The 20,800-nt window shown below is 57.0% G+C and overlaps 1 protein-coding gene across 2 annotated transcripts; it reads left to right on the top strand.

Annotated features, from left to right (window-relative positions):
- Nucleotides 1-666: 666 nt before the first annotated feature.
- On the top strand, nucleotides 667-16,424 carry NAA40 (N(alpha)-acetyltransferase 40, NatD catalytic subunit). Of its 2 annotated transcripts, XR_003900053.1 has the most exons (9): nucleotides 667-820; nucleotides 7,664-7,759; nucleotides 8,630-8,682; nucleotides 12,388-12,483; nucleotides 12,560-12,718; nucleotides 12,900-12,983; nucleotides 13,411-13,488; nucleotides 13,755-15,793; nucleotides 16,330-16,424. XR_003900053.1 is itself a non-coding variant. In XM_029914595.1 (8 exons), the coding sequence occupies exons 1-8, from the start codon at nucleotides 815-817 to the stop codon at nucleotides 13,894-13,896; spliced, it is 714 nt and encodes a 237-aa protein (XP_029770455.1). In that variant the 5' UTR covers nucleotides 667-814; the 3' UTR covers nucleotides 13,897-16,424. The 2 variants fall into 2 exon arrangements, 1 of the variants encoding a protein (XP_029770455.1); XM_029914595.1 differs by having other exon boundaries at nucleotides 13,755-16,424.
- The last annotated feature ends 4,376 nt before the right edge of the window (nucleotides 16,425-20,800 follow it).

Here is a 20,800-nt window from a genome sequence, read left to right as displayed (position 1 = left end):
TGTGCAGTGCATTCGGCCCCCTAAGTGATTCTGATTCAAGGGGTCACACAGGTCTCATTTCTGTAGCACCATCCATTCTCCATTAAACAGTGTTGGTTGCCTGTCTCCCCTCTAAACAGTGACGTTTTGGACTGCTCCTCTCTGTGCCCACTGGGTTCAGCACCGCGTAGGTGTCGGTAAATGATCGTTGAGAGAGCGAATAAATGATGAATAAACAGTTAGAAGACGGATGAATGCATAACGGGACTTCTTTTACAAGAGGAACTTCAAGAGTTCAAGATCTAGAAGGTGGGAACGTTTCCAAAGAGTTTCCCTGTGCCCGAGGGTTGCAAGAGGAGCCGGTGTTTCCGAGGTCGTGACGCGTTTGCTCCGCTGCGAAGGTGCCCTGGGCCTGGGCCGGAGAGGCGGAGCGTCGGGGCTGCGCTGCCACCCACCCGGCTGCCCAGCAGCGCTCTTCTCCAGGCCAGACGCGGCCGTTGCCATAGCTACAGACACAGCTTGGAGAGGAGGGGGCGGGTCCGGGCTTACGTCATTCCTAGCGCGACGCGGCTCCGCGCCTCCCGCCTCTTTCGGGAGCGAGACCCTCCACCCGCCTCCCCGGCTCTCCACCTGCGCGCTTCCCCCGCGCGCGCCCTCCCCTGCTCTGCGCCGGCGCGGTGCTCGCCAAGGCGCGTAGGGGAGCCCGCGGGGCGCATGCGCGGTGCGGGGCCCTCCGCCGCTCTGGTGTCGCCGCCGCCGCCGTTGCTGCCGTTGCCGCCTCCCTGCCGGCAAGTGTGGGAAGGAGGAGCCCAAGGCCGCCGCCGCCGTTGCCGCCATGGGGGTGAGTGAGGCAGGGAGTGGAGACGTGAGGGCCGGGAGCGCTCCCCGCTCCCCTCGCCCCCTGCGCCCCCATTGTTCCTTGAACCCCCCCTCACGTGACCCCGACACCCTCCGGCTTCACGTGACCCCCCCAACCCCCACATGACCCGACTCCCTCATTCTAAGTGTCCCCCAACTCGGCGCAGCCCGGGGATCCCTTGCGGAGCCCCCTTCTCCGGGCCCCACCCCCTTGGGTGTCCCCCCACCCCCACCCCGCCCCTCGCGTCGCCCCCGCCCCGCCTTCTCGGCTGACCTGTTATCTTCTTGGCCTCTCCCTGACCTCTGCGCGGTCCCTGGGGTCCCCCCACCCCGCTCCCAGGGGTCACCCTTCACCTGGCTGTCACCGGCTTCGCAGCTTCCCACATCCCCAGGCCGCCCCTGGCTCGGAGGGGAACTGAGGCCCGGAGAAGAGGCACCCAGCCAAGGTCACCCAGGCAGTGAGCGGGGGCCAGAGCCAGACTCGGCGTCCCCAGCCCTCCGCCCCTGGCTGCACCGTCCGCCGCCCCGGCTTCTCTGAGAAAGCCGGCGCCCCTGCACTCTTTCCAGACCTCCCCGCCGGCTTCCTTCTGCTCCTGAAACGTCCTCTTGGCTTCCAACAGAGGCCCGTTCTCAGAGCCCCGTAGATGCCACGGAGTGCTTCTCATTCTTACTTGGCTTGTTGGTAGACTAAGTACTACAGGTGGCTTTGCGTGGGGAAACTGAGCAGGGGACTGGTGGCGGGGCCGCCGATGGCTCCAGCCGCACACGGATGGTGACCACCTGTTCCTTCTGAGACGGCCTGGAGGTGCGCCCGACCCAGGCACTTGGGGACAGAGGGCTGGGCAGAAGTTGCTCCGATATTTCTGTGAGTTCACCTTCCTGAGCTCCAGTTAGAGGAGCGCCGCTCACTCCTGCGGCTGGCCCTGCCTATGGTCGTTTTTACCTGGATTTTTCCCCACCTTTAGGAAGCCCGGCCTCCGAGCCAGATGTCATCCCTCAGTTCTGTACTTGCTGGCTAGCAACGTGATATCCTGCCGCTGACGTGGCCTTTCTGAATTTGAATGTCCTCATCTGTGTGATGAGGGTGATGATACCCCCCCCCCAGATGTGAGGATTAAATGAGACAGTGGTTGGGGCGCCTGGGTGGCTCAGTCAGTTGAGCATCCGAGTTCGGTTCAGGTCATGATCTCACAGTTTGTGGGTTCGAGCCCCGCATCAGGCTCTGTGCTGACCGCCAGCTCAGAGCCTGGAACCTGCTTCAGAATCTGTGTCTCTTTCTCTCTCTGCCCCTTCCCTGTTCACATTCTGTCTCTCAAAAATAAGTAAATGTAAAAAAAAATTTCTTTTTAATGAGATAGTGGTTGTCAATAGCCACATGGGTGGCTGTTATTTTTGCTTGTATTCTCACCTTTTACTTGAGTTGCTCCAAATAGATCTGTGCTATTTTCAATTCATTGGGTTTGTCCCTCCTGTTGTTAACCTAGATTTTTCTCATTCAAGGGTTATTGACTGAACATGTCAAGTTGGACAAAAATAGTTTTCTAACCCATGTCGAAACGCTTTACATAATCCATGTCAAAAAACATATTCGTCTTGTTTCAGCAAGGAATTTTGGGTACTGCGTGCTTTGGATATAGAAAGCCTAGAAGCCTTAGGCATATTTAACCTAGATTTTGGTGAAAGGCCCCAGACCCCCAACTCTTATTGAAACGAGGTAAAATCGGGGCACCTGGGTGGCTCAGTCTGTTAAGTGCCCGACTTCGGCTCAGGTCATGATCTCACAGTTTGTGGGTTTGAGCCCCGCGTCGGGCTCTGCACTGGCATTGCAGAGCCTGCTTGGGATTCTCTTTGCCTCTCTCAAAAATAAATTAAAGAAAGAAAGGAGGTAAAATCTGTGCGCCTGGTATCCACTCAGTCCTTGTCTAGCCAGCATCAGCCACTCCAGACTGAGCCAAAAACAAAAAGCGTAACAGGCCATTCTGGTCAATGCTTCCTTATTGGTTGAGTTGAAAGAGCAGGACTCAGAGATACGGAGACCCTTGTTCCTTTAGGGCCTGCGCATTAGTCCTGCGTCACAGGTGTGTGTCCCCGAACGGCCCCGATCTAGTCTCACCTGGCCTAAAGCTCGCTGCAAGCGGGAAACTGGAATTGGAATCTTCCTCCCTGAAACAGAGCTGGAACCCTCTCATTATCCTCACTCCTCACGGGTGGGGACTGGGGATCCCCCGCCTCAGTGTCAGGAAGGCCGGTGCTTGTCGCCATCACCCCCTTGGAGGGCCCTGCTGCGTCGGACAGCCTGACCCGGGGCTCGGAGGAGCGTCAGAGCACCCTTCGCTTCTTCAGAGGTCTTTCGCCTTTGCTGCCCCCAGTGTATGGTCTTCTAGGAATTAGAACTCAGACCTCTGGCTCCCTTTGCCAAGAAACAGGTTTGTTTTCTAGGTACTGGATACTTTGAGAGGTGACGTATTGCCGCTGAGAAGCTAAGAGGCGCCACATCTCTTTTCTGAAAGGTGCCTCCCACCCCCTTCTGTGTGCTTTTCGTTTTTTCATTCCTCCGTGACTCCTGGCCACCCTAGACCTAGACCTGCAGCCGGGGATACTGCTTTGATGGGAATGACAAGGGGAGGGGCCCCCGGGGGGGTGGGGCTCAGGCAGTTAAGCATCTGACTTTGGCTCAGGTCGTGGCCTCACGGTTTGCGCAATGGAGCCCCACTTCAGAATTCTCTCTCTCTGCCCCTCGTGGGATCCTCTGTCTGCCCTTCATTCACTCATGCGCGCACTCTCTCTGCCTGGGTGGCTCAGTCGGTTAAGCCTCCGACTTCGGCTCAGGTCATGGTCTCACGTTTGTGAGTTCGAGCCCCACTTAGGGCTCTGTGCTGACAGCTCAGAGCCTGGAGCCTGCTTCCGATTCTGTGTCTCCCTCTCTCTCTGCCTCTCCCCGCTCATGCTCTGTCTCTTTCTGTCTCAAAAATAAAACATTAAAAAAAAAAGTTTAAAAAAAAAGCAATAGCAAGGGGAGGAGTTGCACAGCTTCGTGTGAAAACACGTAACACTTTTTAACAAGTGCTGGATAAAGGCGCTTGATGCTGTGGAAGAAGCTCGGACTCTATGGTTCAGACCCAGGTTTGAATCTCGGATGATTCACTCAGCAGGTATGGACTTCATGCCTACTATTTGCTGGGCACTGAGTATACACTGATTAATTTTACCAGTGTGCCTCTGTCTGGTGTGAGTGGAGGGAGGGGGTGGTAGGGAGGCCTCTTTGAGAACTCTTTTCACCGGCTCTGTGACCCTGAAAATGATCTAACCTCTCTGTGCCTCGGTTTTCTCATCACAAAAGTGGGCACACATAACCTGCTGAGTTATTATGAAGACTAAAATACATCGTCTCTATTTTTTTTAATGTTGTATTTACTTTTGAGAGAGAGAGAGCGCGTGCGCGCACTTGCGAGCAGGGGAGGGGCAGCGAGAGAGGAGGACAGAGGATCTCAAGTAGGCTATGTGCTGACAGCAGAGAGCCCGATGTGGGGCTCAAACCCACAAGCCGGGAGATCATGACCTGAGCCGAAGTCAGATGTGTAACCGTCTGAGCCACCCAGACGCTTCTCTAAATCATCTTCATTAAATCATCAGAGTGTGTGGCCCTAGGGGATCCTTGTACACAGTTCAGGTCCTTATTTTTTACATCTGGTACGTTGTATGGTTTTGGGTAGCCATCGTTAGCCCCATTTTACTGATAAGGAAATTGAGACTCAGAGAAACAAAGTAACTTGCTGAGAAGAGGTTAAATAACTTGCCCAAAGTCACAGCTACTAAGAGGAGGAGCCAGTATCACATCCAAGTCTCTTGACTCAAAATCCCACACTCTCTTTATTGTATAAAGCTCCCTTGGGAAAGACACTTAACCACAATGAGCTTTACTGTTCACTGTGCTTATTTCCCATTTTAATTAGGAGACTTTTCCGGTGTCCCTGCAGGATGGCCTCCCCATCGCAAGGCAGGGCAAAGCCAGTGGGGACAGGAGGAGACCACTTTTCCTGGCGTGTGCTGGGCTTGAGGGAGAGCCCCGGCCTGGCCGCCTCCTACCCCGGGCGTGGGGGGCGGAGGGAGCGCTGGAGGGTCTCTTGTGTGATCTGCGCGGCCCCAGGCCTCACTCTCGGGGCTGCCTGGCTTGCCTGTTCCCTTGCATGAAGGAGCCCATAAATCTCCCGCAGGCCTGGGGTCGGCCCTCCCGTGCTTGTGCTTCAGAATACTTCCTTCCTGGGCTTGGAAATGAGATGCCGCCGGGGGAGCCCACGTTTCAGTGCCTTCTGGATCCCAGGCGCCACCTGCCCCTTTGATCTCTCAGCTCTGTATTGTGTTGAGAGAGAACCGGTGTGCAGGGCAGAGGAGGGGAGCTTGCCTCCGCGGGAATGGTGTGCTCACGTCTGACCTGTCCTGTCGCCAGCGGTCATGTCCCGACTGTTCTGGGGCCGGGCTCACTCTCACGGGTCATTCGAGGGCGGCAGGAGGAGCCCTGGCCCGGCTGCTGTCAAAGCTCACGTTCTTTCCTGGAGACCTGCTGTCTCGGGTTTCCCTGTCCTCACCCCTACTCCAGTGTAGACGGAGTCCTGGGGCCGCACCGTATGGGCACGGTGGCAGCCTGCCAACCACCCCCAAGCCAGAGGGGATGAGGAATTAGTTGCCGAGTGGCCACCTTAAGGGCACCTGAGGTCTCGCCTCTGTCTTGGCAGGACTGAGACGGTCTTTTGACTCGGATGTCAGCCTTCCAGTTGGGAGGCAGCGTGGCTGGTGGGACACACCCGGGATCTGGGGCTCAAATGCTGGGATTGAATCCTCTGCCGTTTGCTCTCGGGGGAGCTCTGCACGAGTCCCACCCGCCCTTTGAGCCTCAGTTTCCTCAGGTGTCCATGGATGTGATGGCTTCTGTCCCGAGGATCGAAGCGGTTATTTGTGAAAGTACTTTGCAAGCTGTGTGTGTCTCGATGTTGTTTTGAAATTCAAATTCCCAGAGGAGGAGATGGATGCTCTAAATCCTGAGTGTGCTAGAGGTGCTGGTCCTGTCCTCAGTTGGTCCTGGAGTTATCTGGACAGTCTCTGGCTTCTGTTTGTCCCTCCCGTTATTTATTTATTTTATTTTAATCTTTTTTAAAAATTTTTTTTAAACTTTTTTTTAAGTTTGTTTTGAGAGAGAGAGAGAGAGAGAGAGAGAGAGAGAGCGCGCGCGCGCGCGCGAGCGCGTGCAAGTGGGGGAGGGGCAGAGAGAGCATCCCAAGCAGGCTCCATGCCATCAGCACCAAGTGATGCGGGGCTCAAACCCATGAAACTGAGAGATCATGACCTGAGCTGAAACCAAGAGCCGGACACCTTAACCGAGTGAGCCACCCGGGCGCCCCTGTTTGTTCCTTCCTTTCTGGAGGTGAGAAGCGGGGTCTGGCCTCGCTTCCAGCAAGGCTGGCGTGGGGCGAGTTTACACCTACAAGAGCAGTTCCTGGGAGTCCCTTGTACCCGAGCTCTTGCCTTCTGGTCCCTTGAAATGAGAGTTCAGCAGTGCCGGTCCTCGTAGAGCTGAGGGTAGAAATGATCCTGAAGCTTCTAGCAGCTGGGTTTGCAGCTCCCCCTTTGCTGGGGCCAGTCAGTGTTGGGGCTGCGGTGCGGCTGCAGGCAGCAGAACCCCCCTCTGGGGGGCCTGGGGCGCGGGGAGGTGGGGTCCGAAGAGGCAGTGCAGTTGATGGAAAGGCAGAGGCGTCCTGTGGTCGCCGTGGGTGCCCTGGGGATCTGGGCTGGGCTGGCAGGCGGGCAGCTGGGCTCCCGGGGAGTGGGGACGAGAGCCCTCGGCCACTGAGAACCGGCCCGAGGCGCCCTCACCCACGTACACCGTGGCTGCACCTTCTGAGCCCCATCTGTCAGGTGAGGGAAGAAGGTGCAGCAGAGGCTGGCTCTTCCCCCAGCACCGCTCCAGGAGCAGGAAGAGGCTGCGCAGAGTCTGCCAGACTCCAGATGGGCTCTTTTGCCCGTGTCATCAGCTGTTTATAAGAGGGTTCATTTAGGCCTGAGAGAACCCCCTTGAGCCTTAAGGTAGGGTCTGCCTCACGTGCAGTTACGGGGGGGAGGGTTTGCCATTCGCGCCTCTTTGCTCCTCCTCGGCTGCCTGTGTGCCCCACAGCATGGCCTCCATCCCCAAGTGTCCCCTTCGCTCTGCCCTTGTCTGTACTAGGTGTGCGGTGTGCCTGCCGCTCGTTGGCCTTGGGAGCGCAGCGCTCTGGGGGACAGAGTGCCCTGGGCCCCAGTTAAGAAAGGGGGCCTGCCGCCCAGAGGGGCTCCCCCAGTCCGCAGTGTCGCCTCCTGGCGCTGGAGGACACTGCAGAGGCTTTCCGCAAGCTTCTACTCAGGAACAGCTGTCCGCGGCCACTGCAGATGCCACCTCCTCCCTGAAACCTGCCCTGAATGTGTCTAAAATTAGTTGTTCCCTCCCCTGGAGGGACTGGATGAGCGTGTATCTGTTAGGGGCCTGCGGGGGGCCAGGCTTCGCTGCAGGCCTCGTCCTGTGCTCTCACTGGGCCCTCGCAGTAACCCGGGAGCCCCGAGGGTCAGGAGTCTCTGACAAGGAAGCCGAGAAGTCTAAGGATGCTCCGGAGCCCTCGGGACTAGAACACGCTTGGGCCTTTCCCCGCCGGCCAAGTGCGCAGCAGCCGGGACTGGAAACTCCGCCGCCACCGAGGCTGGGCCCGTGGGCACTGGGACTGAAGCTCTGGTGCCTCAAAGTGGGAGTCGAGCCTTTGGTTGGCCACAGCCCTTCCAGCGACTTTGCTTTCCCCTGTTGCAGAGGAAGTCAAGCAAAGCAAAGGAGAAGAAGCAGAAGCGGTTGGAGGAACGAGCAGCCATGGACGCCGTCTGTGCCAAAGTGGACGCTGCCAACAGGGTGACTCCCCTCCTTCCCAAGTCCCTTCCTCCTCCAACTTCGGCTTGGGTTTTAATTTGGCTTCTTTTGGCGCCACCCTGTGGCGGGATTCTCTTACTGCCCAGCCCACTCCTCCGCTGCCTCCTTGGCTCCTGAAAGGGAGCCTTGCCTGCCCTGAGGGCCACAGATTGACCCAGATGCGCAGGGGCTTGTGGACTCGGGAGGGCTGCTTCTCCCTGCGTCTCCCTCCCTCCGTCCATACCAGTGGCAGAGGGTCTGGAGACATTTCTGTTAGGATTTTGCAGTTTGGTGAGGAAACCTCCCTGGTAAAACGTGACCGTTTTCCCATTCGGTCCTTCAAACTTGTCTTGACTGGCCATGAGGTGCCAGAGGCTGTGCTGGCACTGGGGGCCGCAGTCCAGGAAGGAGTTGCTGCGAAGCTGAGCCCCCACATGGTCCTAGGAGCGGGCGTGGCGCTCCAGCAGAACCGAAGACATTCTGGTCTCCCTTCCTGCCCCCTTCTCCTGCCCCATTTTGCCCCACTTTAGCCGATGCGCTAACCAGTAACATTTATAAGGAGGTGGTTCTGGGACGTGATTGTTCCGGTTTGGGTTTGGACCAGGTGAGGTTAGTTGGGCGCTTCCTGGAAGTATGCAGGTGGATCAAGTGGCCGCTCTCTTCTGGGTCACGTGACCTGTTGGCCAGTGTAAGTGTTAGGCTAGTAGAGTCTCTTCTCACCTTGGGACATGAAGCTGACTTCCCTCTCTTGGGCCGTCTCCCAGAGCCCCTCCCTCCATGGGACCAGAGCCTGTGCAGGGCCGCCCCCAGCGTGGGGGCCGCGGCCGGGTCGCGCACGCGTGCGTGCTACTGCCCTTTTCTTTCCCTCCGCAGCTTGGAGACCCTTTAGAGGCTTTCCCAGTGTTCAAGAAATATGATCGAAATGGGTAAGTGTGTCGCACGCCAGCCGTCGTCTGCGTGAGGGTCCGAAGAAATCCGCCTTCCCAGAGTATGTTTCCTCAGACCCGAGTGTTCTCATTTGTCGTGAAAAGGAAGCTATGGCTCGTGTCTTGTGGGTGTAGAACCCCCAGTCGGGGTGACACAGGAGTCCATAAATGAACAAAGATTGCACAGGCTGAGACTGAGGTTTCTTTAGGGTTTGAAATTCTCTCTGAGTGAAGAATCATGGAGCTGAAACAAACTTAAAAAATCCTCTAGGCTGACTTCCTCCTTTTATGCAGGGGAAACCGAGGCTCCGAGAAGCTAAGTAAGATTTCTGAGCTCCAGACTTCCTCCCTGGCAGCTGAGAGGGCTTTTAATTCCCAATCTAAAGCTCTTTCCTGGACTGTGTGGTGTAATTGTTAAAAGCCACTCACTAGGGGCGCCCGGGGGCTCAGTCGGTTAATTGTGCGGCTCTTGATTTCAGCTCAGGTCATGATCTCATGGTTCGTGTACTGACAACAGGGAGGCTGCCTGCCATTCTCTTTGTCCCTCTCTGTCTGTCCCTCCCCCACTGGTGCACGCTTTCTCTCAAGAAAATAATAAAAATTTTTCAGGGTGCCTGGGTGGCTCAGTGGGTTAAGCATCCAGCTTCAGCTCAAGTCATGATCTCACGGTTCGTGAGTTTGCGCCCCATGTTGAGCTCTGTGCTGACAGCTCGGGGCCTGGAGCCTGCCTCGGATTCTGTGTCTCCCTCTCTCTCTGCCCCTCCCTCGCTCACACTTAGTCTGTTTCTCTCTTGGTCTCTCTCCCTCAAAAATAAATATTTTTAAAATTTAAAATTTTATTTATATATATTTTATATTGTTTACTGATTTTTGAGAGAGACAGCAAGCAGAAGGGCTGAGAGAGAAGAGACACAGAATCTGAAGCAGGCTCCAGGCTCCTAGTTGTCAGCACAGAGCCCAACGTGAAGCTTGAACCCACGAACCCTGAGATCATGACCTGAGCCGAAGTTGGGCGCCCAACTGACTGAGCCAGCCAGGCGCCCCCCCTGCTTTTTTTTTTTTTTTTTTATGTTTGTTTATTTTTGAGAGAGCAAGCAGAGGAAGGGCAGAGAGAGAGGAGACACAGAATCTGAAGCAGGCTCCAGGCTTTGAGCTGTCAGCACAGAGCCTGACGTGGGCAAAAAAATTTTTTTGTAAAGCCACTTACTGCCTGTGTGACCCTGGACAAGTGACTTAACCACTCTATGCCATTTTGTAATCAGAAATGGGTCTAATAATAGTACCTTCCTCATGGATTTGTCACGAGTATTAGATGTAAAGTGCTAGTGCTTGGAGCTTACCAAAAGCTAGATGAGTGTTAGCTGTTGTCTCTACTGTTATTGTTACTAATCCAGTTTGCTACTGCGGGATCTGGATTAAAGCCCCCTTCCCCCTTCTGTCCTTTTGGTTTATAAAACAGGAAGCATAATCTGTCTAGCCAGAGATGCTGTTGGCTTAGGGAAAAATGGGGCTATGACTTTAGAGAATCATAGCTATGGGTTTGGATCAAAACTGTACCTCTTATGAAGTATACTCAGACAAGCCACACTCCTCAAGCCTCATTTTTTTTTTTAATTTTTTAATGTTTTATTTATTTTTGATACAGAGAGAAACAGAGCATGAGAGGGGGAGGGGCAGAGAGAGAAGGAGACACAGAACCAGAAGCAGGCTCCAGGCTCTGAGCTAGCTGTCAGCACAGAGCCTGACGCAGGGCTTGAACCCACAAACGCGAGATCCGACCTGAGCCAAAGTCGGAGGCTTAACCGACTGAGCCACCCAGGCGCCCCTCAAGCCTCATTTTTTAATCTGTTAAATGGAGTGATAATGCCAAACTTGCACGGTTTTTTTTGTTTTGTTTTGTTTATTTTGAGAGAGAGAATGAGACTGCAAGGGCGCGAGCAGGGGAGGGACCGAGAGGGAGGGAGACAGAGACTCCTAAGCAGGCGCCCCACTGACAGTGTGGAGCCGGACCCGGGGCTCGAACTGATGAACCGTGAGATCGTGACCTGAGCCAAAATCAAGAGTTGGATGCTTAACCGACTGAGTCTCCCAGGCACCCCTTGCAAAGTTGTTTTAAGGAGGAGAGAGAATTCTATCCAGTTCTGTAAGTAGCAGCTGGAATGAGCATTTTAGTCAGCAAGAAAGACAAATGCAAACATGAATTATGAAGCAAACACTTTAGTAGGTGACGCTCTATCTTCTTTTCATAGCCGTGTCTGAATTTGATAGTGTCACGTTCATTTGTTCTTCCTGTCTGTGATCAGTTCTTCCTGTAGCCTCGTCATTCAACGTCCAGGAAGTCCTTTGATGTAGTTTAGAGATACCTTTCCGTGGTATCTCCTAGTGTTCCATATTCCGCACTCCTCCTGACTTCAGAAATCGGGAACAGCTCTGAAGCAGGCACTGCCAGCTGACTCTGGGCTCCTTTGGGCTCCTTTGGTACCTAGAATTTTGTGTGGTCTTTGTGGCTGTGACTCTGCTTTAATGTACTTTAAGAACTCGGATTAACGGAGGATTCGTATCTGCAGGCCGACCTTAGGAAAACCTACAGCTAAGACAGATGCAGTGCTGTGTTTGGGCATTTCTTTTTTTAAATTTTTTTTTATGTTTTTAAATATTTTTTTGAGAGACAGAGACAGTTCGAGCAGGGGAGGGTCAGAGAGAGAGGGAAACAGAATCTGAAGCGGTCTCCAGGCTCTGAGCTGTCAGCACAGAGCCCGACGCGGGGCTTGAACCCACAAGCTATGAGATCATGACCTGAGCTGAAGTCGGACCCTCAACTGACTGAGCTACCCAGGCGCCCCTGTTTGGGCATTTCTAACGACTACATGGTCAGTGCTCAGGGGAAAGAAGACTCTTCAGAGCCAGGAAGTTCCGGGTTTCTAAGGCTGAGCACATGCGCAGGTCATACGGCGTGTCAGGCAGCAGAGGTGACAGTCGATTCCAGTGGGGACGCTCTGTCAGGGGTCACGTGTCAAAGGCCACTGGAAGATACTGATATGAGAACTCTGGAGGGCTTAGCATCACAAGCGTTCAGTCTTGTCTGAATCCGGCACTGACTAGAGACGGATTACACAGACTGGCCAAGGGGTTTAACTCTAATTTACCGAAGTTTTACTTAGAAGGAAATAGATGAAGATACCTTGACCCGTACAGCACCGTTGTTCGTTTAGGAAAACACGGTGTTGGACCCCTTTCCACCCCATTTGATCAGCCAGGAGCGTCCACTATGTGCTCAAAGGAAGTGGCTGGCAACCTCCTCGGGGGTTATGGGCCACGGACTTCGCAAAGGGTCTGAGGTGCCCCAGCCACTTTCAAGGTCCCCAGCGAGCCCAGAGATTAAATGCGTAAGGGCAGGAACTAAAGGCCTCAAGAGGACTCCAGTGATAATAACAACACAGGAGAGCGGCTGGAGAAAGCGCACAGGGAGCAGAGAGGGACAGAAGCTTACAAAGTGCTCAGGCTGACAAGGGCCTCAGGCGGGGGCAGGAAATGGGACGGCCGGCGGCGGCGACCGTGGTTGATCTCGGCCCAGAGGGCTTGGTCCTCACAGGCACCTTCTGTGGGCACAGCCCAGGCCGGCCTCACTGCCAGGCTCCCGGGGCGGCGACGGCTGCGTGGGGGGCCCCATCGCCGGCTCCACTCCCCTCCTCTTCCGCTTTGCAGGCTAAACGTGTCCATTGAGTGTAAGCGAGTGTCTGGACTGGAGCCGGCCACCGTGGCCTGGGCCTTCGACCTGACCAAAACCAACATGCAGACCATGTAAGCGCCCGCCGGGAGGGGGGCGTGCTCCTCCCCGTCCGGGGCTTCCCCGCCCTGACCGCCCCGCGGTTCCCAGGTACGAGCAGAGCGAGTGGGGCTGGAAGGACCGGGAGAAACGCGAGGAGATGACGGACGACCGAGCCTGGTACCTCATTGCGTGGGAGAGCAGTTCCGTCCCCGTGGCCTTTTCTCACTTCCGGTTTGACGTGGAATGCGGAGACGAAGTCCTGTACTGGTAGGGGCCCCAGCTCGGGGCGGGCTGCGGGGAGGAGACGCTGGCGCTGCTCCAGGCGTCCAGCCCGGTGGCGGAGTCCATGTCCCCGTCGGAGTCTGCGGGCTGCTGGGGCCCCCCCGGCTCCTCTGACAGCCCCCACCCCCCACGCTCCTGGGCTCACATCGCCGCTTCCTTCGTCCAGTTATGAAGTGCAGTTGGAGAGCAAGGTGCGGCGGAAAGGCCTGGGGAAGTTCCTCATACAGATCCTGCAGCTCATGGCCAATAGGTAAGGGCCACACCACTGTCGCCCCGTTGCCGCCCACAGTTCTTTGTGCCTCCTGGGGCAGAGGGCTGGTCTGAACGTTTTGGAAGCAAGGCATGTAGGTGGAAGCCTCTCAGTAAGAGTCCCGGCCCCGCGGGGACCCCGGGTTTTATACCCTGAGCGCCTGCTGTGCCCCCGGAGTGAGGGTGCAGAAAAGAAGCGGAGAAGCAGCCAGTCGGGTGGGGGGGGCCCCGATGGCTGTGTGGTCTGCTCAGCCCGGCAGGCACTGAGCGGAGCACTGAGTGCCTCGGGTGCCCAGCAGGAGGTCAAGTTGGATGTGGAGAGGCTCCTTCTCGTGAGCGGATGGGAGGTGGCAGGCAGTGACATGCGAGGGGAGGCGCAGTTCAGCACCTGTGTCTCTTTCTGGAAGGCGTTCTTTCTGTCTTCTCAGCACACAGATGAAGAAAGTTATGTTAACTGTATTTAAACACAATCACGGCGCCTACCAGTTCTTCAGAGAAGCCCTGCAGTAAGGAGCTGGGCCAGGGTGGGGGACGCTGTGAGCGGTAGGAGGGGCCTGGCCCCGGACCCTGCCCTCATTCATCCTGAAGCGGAGCTCCCAGTCCAGTGGTCCGTGGGAGTGGCCGAGGGGTGGGTGAGACGGTGTGGGGTGCCCTCTCGCTGCGCCCTCCCGCCGAGGGGTCTCATGAGCATGGCTGGTGGAAGGGGCCTCGGGCTGAGGAGGAGGGCTGCCGGCTGCCCTCGGTCAGACCTCTCCTCTTGCCTGCCTTGCAGATTTGAAATCGATGACTCTTCCCCCAGCATGTCCGGGTGCTGTGGAGACGACTGCTCCTATGAGATCCTGAGCCGGAGGACCAAGTTTGGGGACAGCCAGCACTCCCACGCGGGCGGGCACTGTGGTGGCTGCTGCCACTGAGCTCCCGAGCTAGAACGCTCTCTCCAAGGGCCTGTCTTCTCCCTGGGCTCACGCCGCCGGCCGGGTACCTCAGAGCTGCGCGTGCTGGGCCGCAGCGCGAGAGCACAGAACCCTGCGGGGGGCACGCTCCCCACTGCCCCTCCTCCCCTCTCTGAGAAGAGCGGAGTGCCCAGGAGCAGAGAGAAGAGGGTGCCGAGGGAGCTGGCGGAGGCCGGGCACCAAGCGTACCTTCTCACGGTGGCTGCCTTCTCGCTTGGCCCTGGTGCCCTCCACCATGAGGTCCCCCAACTTCTTTGCAGATGGGTTCATGACAAGCCCGTCCGTCCCCCCTGCCACACCCACACTTGGACAAATGGGGTGTTTGTACCCACCTTTCTACAAAGCCCTGGAGCCCTGGGTCAAGGTCTGGCAGGTCCTCAATGAAGAATGGATTCGGTGCGAGATCCGGACGGAAAGAGGGGCTTCAGAGAGACTCGAGTTTCGTAGATGACGCCTTGCTGGAGACCGGGGGGAGGTCTTCTGTGCCTCGACGCTGGGAGCACAGGGGCTCTTTCTCGCTGTGCTCGGCCCGGCTCGGAGCGGGCGTGGAGGCGCCCCAGCCCACTGGGAGGAAGGCTCCATCCCTCTCCCCATGGCTGCCAGAGGAGAGGACCAGGAGCAGGGTGTGGATGGGGCCCCGCCGGAGGATAGTTGCGTCTCTGGGCTTCTGGACTTGCTGCGTTCGGCTGGGCCTCTTGGTCTCCTGGCCGTGGCTCAGAGCTCTTGGTTCACGGAAACAAGCCAGAGGTCCTGCCGGCGCCTCTCCATCACCCCTCGCCACCCATTATCCCTCAGCTCACCGTCACCCATAGCCCCGTTCTTACTCTCAAGGCGGAGAATGACATTAGGGAACCCCTCCCCTTCCCCCAGAAGGACCCCTCGTTCCTGGCATATTCAGTACTGTCTCCTCTCATATCTTGGTGCTGATCGCTCTCCCAAGGTGGGGCCTCCCTCCCTCCTCAGAGAGCCCCCAGCCAGCAGCAGGCCCTGCTGCCTGCACCCCCCGGCCTTGCCCCTTGCTGCCTCAGTGAGGCCTGGCGCCACTGCCCTGACTGGCGGCTTCGGCTGCAGCAGGAATGCCTCTCAGTGGCCCAGACCGCTGCTTTTCTCTCTCTCCAGTGTCTCCAGCGGCCTGGAGCAGGGGGAGAAGGCCTTCCTCCTCTCTCACGGGATAGAGAAGCTATGGGTCAGAGCCTAGACTTGCCCTGATCTCGGGGCCTCCCTTCCAGGGGAGAGAATGACCAAATTCTTAGCCAGGAAAAGGCACCTGCCTCCCAGCCCCACTTGGACATCCTTGAGCTCTGCTCTAGGGAGTGTCTGAAAGGTTCTGGCCTTTGTGAAGTTGCTCCTTGGAGGTCTGTTCTGACCTCGGCTCGTACCCAACCCTCTGCCCTGACTCACGTGGTCTATGCTGGCGGGTCTCCCTGGAGCTGTTCCTGCTTCTCCCCTACTTTCCTGCTTGTGCGGGGAGGGGGGTCCAGTCACAGGGCCCCCTTCACCCACCCAGCCCTCCTGAGTGCTCCGTGTTGCTCTTGACCGCGCCAGCAGTGGGCGTGCCGCTCTGTTGGAGAGGGCCTTGCAGCCTTACACTGGAGCAAGCCCTCCTCTGTCCCCGCCTTCAGGCTCGGGGAGAGGGGTGTGGATTGCACACCGTGGGGGGTGGGGGGCAGAAACTGGAATTGAAGTGTGGGAGGGCGCCCTCCCAGAATCGGGGAATGACAGAAGCATGTTTAGGAATGTTCTTCCTCTGATCCTTATCTTTCGACACAGAATGGATAGATATTTATTGTCATAGATCGTGGATTTCTGATACCTCTCAAGGGGATCGAAGGGAATCCCACTGTAAATCCTTCATGAGGTGAGTTCAGTGTATGTTGTCTCTTTCCATTCTTCAGACACCTGTCACTGAGCCCACTGGCAGATGGGGTGCCTGGTGCCGCGCCCTGCTCTTCCTGCCTCTGCCAGTCACTTCCTGCAGGGCTGCTGGGGGGCGGGGGCCGGAGAGGCGCTGCCTGAGGCCAGTAGGCCGTTGTCTGTGGTTGGTGTTGAGCCTGTTCAGTTCTCTCGCTTCCCTCCCAGGTCTTGGTTTTGAGAAACAGGGCAGGCCTTCTGTTCCCGGCTCGCGCGTGTGTGCGCGTGCGTGTGTGCGCGCGCGTGTGTGTGTGTGTGTGTGTGTGTGTGTGTGTGTGTGTGTTGGGGCACGTTAAATATTCTTTAAGATTTTTTCTTCTTTTTTTTTAGTTGTACACACCCTATTTCAGGTTATTTTTGTTGACGTAAGAAATGTGTATATGACATGCCTATGGTTTTTTTAAACCCTTTCTGATTTTGTTTTTTAGAGGAAACTGAAGATAAACTCTTTCTTGATATATATATATTTTTTTTTTTCTTTAGCAACTTGTTATCACTGGAATCAAAGGGAAAAGTGATCTCTTTTTGCATTGGTTGTATTTGTATGTCACAAATAAAAGACACTTTGTTCAGCTGTTGGGGCACCGTGGGCAGCGTGGTCTCGGAACGCCCCTGACCCTTACACTGTCCCAGTGCTGGCCGAGACCCTGGGGGGCGTGTGGGAAGCTGCACGCCCCTCCCTGTGGAGGGGACCTGGGCCTGAGGAAACCTCAGGGCGTCCGGGGCGCGTGTGTGTGTGTGTGTGTGTGTGTGTGTGTGTGTGTGTGCGCGCGCGCGCGTGTGTGTGTGTGTGTGTGTGGCTCGCACGCCACTTCCCACCGGCCTCCGGGTTAGAGGTAAAATACGGTATTTTCAAGTGATGCCTGCTTTGATTCTTGGACAGAGTCCAAGCCAAGTGTTGTGACATCTGACATCTTTGGCTAAACCTAAATTCCAGTGCACGTGAGTGGGAGTTGAATAGATTGGTTTTTTTTTTAATGTCTTTATTTTGAGAGACGGAGGGTGAGTGGGGGAGGGGCAGAGACGGGGAGACACAGAATCCGAAGCAGGCTCCAGGCTCTGAGCTGTCAGCACAGAGCCCGATGCTTGGCTCAAACATGGACCGTGAGATCATGACCTGAGCAGAAGTTGGACGCTTACCTGACTGAGCCCCCCAGGCGCCCCAGCCTTTTCTCTTTAACATTTATTTTTTGAGAGAGAACATGCAAGAATGTGCAGGGGAGAGGCAGAGGGGGGAGAGAATCCCAAGCAGGCTCAGCACTGCCAGTGCAGAGCCCAACGCGGGGTTCGATCTCAGGAACTGTGAGATCGTGACCTGAGCTGAAATAAGAATTAGACGTTTAACCAGCTGAGCCACCCAGGCGCCCTGAGCGTGTGTTTCTTTTCTCCCTTTTCCTTTATTGGGTTATTCATAATATTCTTTGTCTCTTAAAAAGACTCCAAACCCCTCTTCCCTCCACTGATAAAAGACAAAGGCACAAAGGAAGGATAACTCCTGACAGGACAGGAAAGTTGACAGGCGTGTGACAGATGGAGCTACACAGCCTCTCACCCAGGCGGGACTCAATCGCTGGCCCAGGCTGAGCTGGGAAGGGAATGGGAAGTGGGCCAGGGGCTGCTGTTCAGAGCACTTCCTGTGGGCACTGGACGGCCCAGCTCGTGCTCCTGGCTGGAAGGTGAAGCAGGCGGCCTGCAGGGGCCCCTGGCCACAGGGAGCCATCCGTGAGCTGGCGGGGCCATGGCTTGGGGAATGCAGGGCAAGGTTGAGATCGGTGGCTGTCACTATGTTGTGGCCTCAGCCCTGTGGGCAGAGTACCCCTGGGGGATGGTTTGTGCCCTGGTGGTATCTTGGAGGCACAGAGAAGGGTGTCACAATCCTTGGGAAAGGGAGAGAGCATTTCACTGGGCTGATTGTACCACGGATTTTTCGTGTGAAAAAAAAATTTTTTTTTGCATTTGTTTATTTTTGAGAGACAGAGCGTGAATAGGGGAGGGTCAGAGAGAGAGGGAGACACAGAATCTGAAGCAGGCTCCAGGCTCTGAGCTGTCAGCACACAGCCCGATGTGGGGCTGGAACTACCATCCGTGAGATCATGACCTGAACTGAAGTCAGTCACCCAGGTGCCCCTCATGTGCCAAAATTCTGATCCCTGAGTTCTTTGTTCCTTTCAGGCCATTTTAGGTTCGGGCAGGAATTCCTTGGGATGACTGTCCCCTCACCGCAGGGCAAGTGGCCAGAGTTGGAAGGGTGTGGGTCACTGCCGACTGGGGTCCGTGCCCACCTCATCCGTTACCTTCCTGAGTGGCCTGGGCCCCTTCTTGGTCCCCCAGTGGCTGCCTCATTCAGCTGCCCCCGCTCCTCCCTCCAGCTGTGACTGAAGCTGCTTCCCTCCAAAGGCGCTTGCGCACGTGCCTTCGGTGAGCGGGTGGGGCCCCCACCCACCCCGCAGAGCTCCTCTTCCGGTTCAGCTCAGCCTGAGCTGCTTTGAAAAGGACTGGGTTTTGCCAGTGCAGGCAACTTGGTCATCAGGTGATTTCTGCTGCCAGGCTTTGAAGGTGGTCAGTTCCACAGCCTTGATCTGCATGGTGCTGGGGGACTAGGGCCGCCATGGTCCGCATCCAGGCGGCGGGGCCCAGGGGCCTGCTTGTGCTCGGGCAGGAGTTGGTCTCAAGGCCCCGTCTTCCCTCTCGGAGCTTGGCCTAGAGACACAAAAGCCAGCCTGTCCCGTTGCCAGCCTGTTGTAGGGGCAGTCTTGCCGAGGGGTCACTCCGCATGCAGGGGAGCTGTTGAGAAAAATGGGGACTGGAGTTGAGAAGCTCAAGATCGAGGACCGGGCCACCCTGGGGGGATGGAGGTTTGCCTACAAAGGGGCCCTGGAAGAGGGTGTTGGGACAGCAGACGCGCCTGTTGCCTGTAGTGATGACTTGTCCGTCAGGCAGCTTGTAGCTGTTGTCCAGGGAGCAGGCGGAGGCCACAGCCTCTCAGACCTACGTCAGCTTTTCCTCTGTGTCCTGTGCGACCTCCCCCTGGACTGGATGGGGAGGAGAGGGTGGTGGGTTCAAGGACAGGTGGTCTATGCCGGACCTCTGTCGGAGAGCCCGCAACCCGCTCACTGCCCCCAGCCCCGGGCCTCCTGCCCCCCATTTCCTGGCCGGAAGGATGGAGAGCCATCTGCGAGTCCTCCTGCCGCGCATGCGCATGGGCTCACAGCGTTGCCTGGAGGCTGCGTGTGCGCAGGTGCACAAGGTGAACCTGTAAACCTGTGTCATGGCTTTGGGAGTCCCTGCCGTGAGATCTTAATTATACGAAGGTGAATGTTTGTTGTGGGCCAGCGAAGGACGGGCTGCCCCTGCTAGGGCTGCGGTCAGACCGCACCACCCGTGCTTAGTGTAGACCCATCCAGGCTTGGAGGGACGAGGCCCTGAAGGAGAGCAACCAGGCCGAAAAGGGCCTGGAGCTTCCGAAGGAGTGGGGCTGTTCACCTTGGAGAAAGGGTTGGGGGGAGGGTGGGACCCAGCCATGAGTCAAGGTGAGGGAGCAAAACTGGAGGTGGCCGTGGCTACCATGGGGGACTGTCTGCAGCCGTCCTCCGTGCCGGGCTGTTAGCTCCAGGGCCCTGTAATGGAAGGCCTGGCGTCCCGGGCCCTGTGCCACTGTGCGGTGCTGCCCTGGTACAGGAGGGACCAGGGAGTGGGCCTAGGGGGTGGCCTCATCCACCCCTCCCCTTCCGCCAGTTGTGATAGAGTAGCCACACTGCTTGCGCAGTGAGGATCCTCATGAGCTAGCGAGATCCCAGGTCTCGAGGTATCGAGAACAATGAGGAAGAATGGGGCACTCACTTGTCCTGGGCTACAGGATGGAGAAGAGGTAGGGGTCCGGTGGCTGAGGGAGGAACTCAGGGGTTTGGAGCTGAGGGTCCAGAAGGCAGAGGGCTCTGGATGCAGGGTCACAGCAGAATAGGGGTGGGGCTGGGAGGGTCCTCACTGGTGCAGCCAGAGGCGTAGAGCAGCAGCATATGTTGGATGGCCACATACACGACCTGGGTCTTGGCCTTGGCGTTGACTGGGACCTCCCTGAGCAGCATGGGATGCTCCTTTGGGTCCATGCTCACCATGATGCCCTGGGAAGACCACTGGGGAGGGCTTGGGTATGCTTGGGGGGTGGTCCAGCCTGGCAGCCCTGCCCCTCGGCCGATCTCAGTGTACCCATCTATGTCACGGGCTCGGAGCAGTGGCACCCGGCTTGCAGACCTGACTGCTCAGTTCTGCTGAGGGTCTTGGTGGGCTGTCAGCTGTGGGGTGTGGGTAGACCCTGCCACCCCAGCATCTTGGACTTCACCAGGCCTGAGCAGCTGTAGCACATAGCACATAAGTGAGGTGACCTGACTCTCGTCACACATGGCCACTGGCTGTGGGCTCTGGGCCGGAAGGGGTTAACCACTGCCTGTCACCGGGAGGTGGCTGAAACTTTCCACCCAGCTGCCAGACCCCTGGGGTGCTGGGCAGGACAGCTGCATTCCACTGGGGAGAGCAGCACCCCCTTGTTGCTCTACCCCCACCCCCGCCAAGCTGCGCGAGGCCCCCTCCTGAATGATGTCTGGCGCCTGCTGACAGCTGTGCCCCTCTGGGGCTCTGCCCATACCCCGCCCGGTGACTCCTCACTCCGCCTGGACGAGTGCCAGCCCAGGTTTCCCAGTCAGCTTTTTTTCTGGTGAGGCCAGCCCCTCCTGCCTCTCCTACTGGACTTTGCACAAAAGCCCCCATTTTGCACATGGGGAGGCCTGCGTGGGGAAACGGCCATTCTCTAATCAGTGGGTCAGTTTTGGATTTATGACCCCTTCTTGAACCCTCCTCTTTGGACACTGGACCCTTCCCTAGACTCCTAGGGCCTCTGCTGTTAGCCCCACCCCAGGGAGGCAGTACATACAGGTCTGTAGAGAGAGTGTGGCTGCCC

The sequence above is a fragment of the Suricata suricatta genome, chromosome 11 (genome assembly GCF_006229205.1).
Source record: "Suricata suricatta isolate VVHF042 chromosome 11, meerkat_22Aug2017_6uvM2_HiC, whole genome shotgun sequence".
Classification (NCBI taxonomy): domain Eukaryota; kingdom Metazoa; phylum Chordata; class Mammalia; order Carnivora; family Herpestidae; genus Suricata; species Suricata suricatta.
The sequence above is the reverse complement of the archived record's forward strand: the minus strand, read 5'-3'. Positions and strand labels throughout refer to the sequence as shown.